The 4048-nt window shown below is 32.6% G+C and overlaps 1 protein-coding gene across 1 annotated transcript; it reads left to right on the plus strand.

Annotated features, from left to right (window-relative positions):
- Window positions 1-710: 710 nt before the first annotated feature.
- Window positions 711-3482, plus strand: LOC105622594 (nuclear transcription factor Y subunit alpha). Its single transcript, XM_012204011.1, has 6 exons — window positions 711-1014; window positions 1090-1226; window positions 2523-2696; window positions 2968-3059; window positions 3178-3322; window positions 3411-3482. The coding sequence occupies exons 1-6, from the start codon at window positions 711-713 to the stop codon at window positions 3480-3482; spliced, it is 924 nt and encodes a 307-aa protein (XP_012059401.1).
- The last annotated feature ends 566 nt before the right edge of the window (window positions 3483-4048 follow it).

Here is a 4048-nt window from a genome sequence, read left to right on the forward strand (position 1 = left end):
CCGCGCGAGCCAGCGCCTTCGCGACGCCAAAAAAGCCATTGCCACACGGCCATGTTTGCCGAGGCGATATCGTGCTCTCTTTCCACGGACGTCCGATGGCGATCGACCCAGGTTTTCCTTGTCGCGGTTGAACGTCGCGTATCCTCGCGAACAATATGTTCGCGGACCGCAGCATCGGCGGTTGCGTCGCTCGGCGTCGCTCACGCGAATCTCCATTGAGACGTCTCGGAACGTTACTGCGAAACGGCGCGAATCCCACGAGACGACGCGCATCCCTTCTTTCATGTGCATGCGTGTGCATTCTGGTGCATTCACTCGTCGGGCAACGCTCTTTCTAGGCACTCTCACCATTCGTCTCATCCGCTCGTGATTTGCGAAACATAGCTTGGAGATCGCACGTCCCGCGCGCGCGAAACCACACGTGGTCCACGCATCAAGCGAAATGGCTTGCTCTAAACAATCCAAACACTCCAAACTCGCTCGGCGCGATCGCCACGTCGGCGGGCTACGTTGCATTTCTATAAATGCCTCGTAAAACTTCACGCACCGTTAACCTAATAGCGATATGATGCAAATTGATGATTGATGAATACACGATTGTATCAGTGATATCTTTTGGTATCTGTTTTAATCTTATTTGCGATATGTATATATTTCTAAAGTATTATTTTGTTAATTTTTTTTTTTTTACTTTGTAGCAAAGATTTATTATGGAGCAACTTAGCGAAGGACAGGCGGTAGTAGTCGGTAGTACCGGTGGAGCTGTACAAGTTGTTCAAATGGGCCAAGGTGGACAAACTATGATGCTTCCACAAGCGATACAAGTAGCAGCGACACAAGTAGCGCCTAATGGACAGATCCAAGTTGTTCCAGTTTCTAGCCTGACCAGTACTGGTCAACAGATAGTTATTCAGCAACCACAAACGCCACAAATTATTCAAACTCCCGATGGACAAACCTACATCTATCAACCTGTACAATTAGAAGGTCAAGTGCAACAAGCTCAACCAACAGGTAAGTTGAAAACGTATCTATTTCATGCATCTTAATATCTTTGCATAAATAATTCTCAACATCTTTTGTTTACAGTTATAAATCTTAATGGTAATCTCATGCAAATTGCTGGTACAACATCACAGACTGCAACTACTGCTGCTAGTACAACTCCAGTACAACCTTTGGGTAGTCCTACGTCAACAGTGTCACAAGGAGGGAATGTTGTCATGGTAATAATTTATAGAAAATTTTTATTTATGTAGTATGTATTAATATATTTATGTATTTATTTATTTATAGATTTATATTAATATATATATATATTTGTATTAATATATTTATTTATGTATTTATTTATGTATTTACATTAATGTTTATAGATGTCTTAGATTTCTCTAATAACTATTGAATAATATAGGTATTATTATATGATAACAAAAACAAAATAGGTAATAGGAATCTATGCAGAAAACAATGCGTATTTACCTTAATAAATAAATTTAATATTAACGGCAACTACATAAAGTCGAAAAGGTAAAGAACACTAATGTACGTTTCGGTTCTAAGTCTTTACTGAAGATTTTACTGAATGCTAAATCAAAGCCGAAACATATGTTATTGTTTTTTTCTCCTCAACCTATTGTCTATTTTGTTTTTGTTATTGTATTTTTTTTTATTTTAGAAGTTCTTTTATCGCCATTACAAGGTTGCCACAAAACTGGAGATCAGAAAATTGTAAGAAATTAAAGATAGTCGGAAAAATTAGGAAAAAGTTAGGAAATTTTACAAAATTTTCTGGGAAATTAAAATTCTTGACTTTAAAGAAGTTTAAGGTAGTATTACATTTATCGTATGACAAATGTGGTTCATTTGACACTACAAATGTTTCGAAATTTTTAATTAATTATGGAAGAAAGAATTTTACTAACTGACCAATCAAAAAATACTCAAAGCATTTGCAGCATCACGTGGATTGTAACAACAGATTTTAAGTTGATTGATTGGCTATAGAATAGAGATCCGACAACTTTTCTTTTCCATCATAGGCTTGAAAAATTGCTTTGTTGTATGACAAATGTGTACAGAACAGAGAGAGGTCGGATCTCTCTATCCCATAGCTAATGAACAGGCTTGAAAAATTTGTCATCCAACAAAAAATGGATGTAATATTTAGCTTAATATATAATGTATGTTATATCTACACAGTTTTGGAATACTATCAACTTAACAATTAAAATTGTAATGTCAACAATATTAATAATAATTTATATTGTTATGTTAAATTAATTTCTCAACAAAATATTTAACAGTTTCCAAATTAGAACGAAGACACAAAACATTTCAAAATATTATTAAAAGTCAAGAAAAATCATGAAAATTTGTCTGAAAATCAGAAATAGAATTTTAAGATGAAGAATTTATGACAACCTTGTATTAGATTTCTATTGACATATGAACTTTTCGAGAATTAGGAACAATTAATGTCATCGCTATAATTAATTCACTATGTTATATTTTGTAATTAGATGGTACCAGGTAATAGCGGACAAACACAGTTCCAAAGAGTGGCATTGCCTAACGCTGAACTTCTCGAAGAAGAACCATTATATGTCAATGCAAAACAGTACAGACGGATATTGAAGCGTCGTCAAGCTCGTGCTAAATTGGAAGCTGAAGGGAAGATACCTAAGGAAAGGCCAGTAAGTATCCTTCAATTTTTTTTGAACTTCAAAAATGAGCTTTTTAAAATATATATTTAAAATTGAGATTTTTATATTTATTTGAATATATTTATTTGAAACTTTTTAGTTTATTTTGAATACTATGTGGAATAATATGTGTGGAATATAAAATTATATATATGTTGCAAATTAATATAAATGCATTAATTTTTTTATGTTACATGCTGTCATATTCATTTGCAACATATATATTTGAAAGAGATAAAAACAACAAAAAATTTAATTTCAGAAATATCTCCACGAATCTCGTCATCGACATGCGATGAATAGAATTCGTGGTGAAGGTGGCCGTTTCCATTCAGGTCAAGTGAAAAAACGAAAGTAAGTGATTACTTTGTACATACATATATATTTTTTAATACACGTTTTTCTTGTAAAAGAATAAGAAACAGTGTCTCATCTTGGTAATTTTACGCATATAAGAGTATAATGGTTCCAGTAGACAAAATGCAAATCGCTCCACGATTACCCAGCACATCACAACCTCAACCAGCACCGATAACGTTCATGTAGCAATAGCAGCTGCAAATGTAGGTGTACAATATCACGACACAGACAATATGGTATCCACGATTGTACTTGAAGTAAGATAATAGTTTCTATTCTCTCAGAGTCGCTTGTGATTTCGCAGAATGCGAATTACATTTGTCGTTTTCTAATTGTTTGTTGCAGAAGCCAAATATTCCTCTGCAAGATATGATCTCTGATGACGACATTGTTACTTCAAACAGTCGCTTGATGTAGATAATATTTGGATAATAGTTGGAAAAAGGAACAAGAATCATGTGTCAGTGATTATATTGAACATCTACATTTTTTGTATGTGTAAATATTCTTGGTGCGATGTATAATGTAATTCATACAAAGAATGTAATTTTTCGATATGAAACTGTACATAAAGTATTCCAGATTACATTTTACTTTAAATTTCTCAACGAATTTAGATATTTTTTTAATAATGATCAAAGACTATTTTAATGAAATAAATTCTATTTGAATTTCTAAAAATAAAAATAAAAAACAAGAATATTCTTGTCATAATATTAGATATCAATGTTATATTACAAATTCATTACAAAATGCCTATTTTTTGCCTATATATTTCAACAATTAAAAATCTAAGGTTTATTTGAAATCAGTTGCAGAATATGAAAAATGATCGAATATTTAATGATGTTTGATATATAACATATTACAAAAATATATATTAAAGAAAATGAAAATAAATAATTTTGACATTCAACAATTTTGTTAAAGAAAATAAATTAACTTCTAAATTAGCAAAAAAATGTGTTTTCTATCGTTCTGGA

Source organism: Atta cephalotes (genome assembly GCF_000143395.1).
Source record: "Atta cephalotes unplaced genomic scaffold scaffold00047, whole genome shotgun sequence".
NCBI lineage: Eukaryota > Metazoa > Arthropoda > Insecta > Hymenoptera > Formicidae > Atta > Atta cephalotes.

What these genes read in the sequence shown, in the direction of transcription:
- LOC105622594 (XM_012204011.1), top strand. Translation starts at nt 711, where the DNA reads ATGGAGCAACTTAGCGAAGGACAGGCGGTAGTAGTCGGTAGTACCGGT. An exon ending in AGATACCTAAGGAAAGGCCA is followed by an intron (nt 2,697 to 2,967) that starts GTAAGTATCCTT and finishes ATTTAATTTCAG; the next exon opens with AAATATCTCCACGAATCTCG. An exon ending in TATCCACGATTGTACTTGAA is followed by an intron (nt 3,323 to 3,410) that starts GTAAGATAATAG and finishes TGTTTGTTGCAG; the next exon opens with AAGCCAAATATTCCTCTGCA.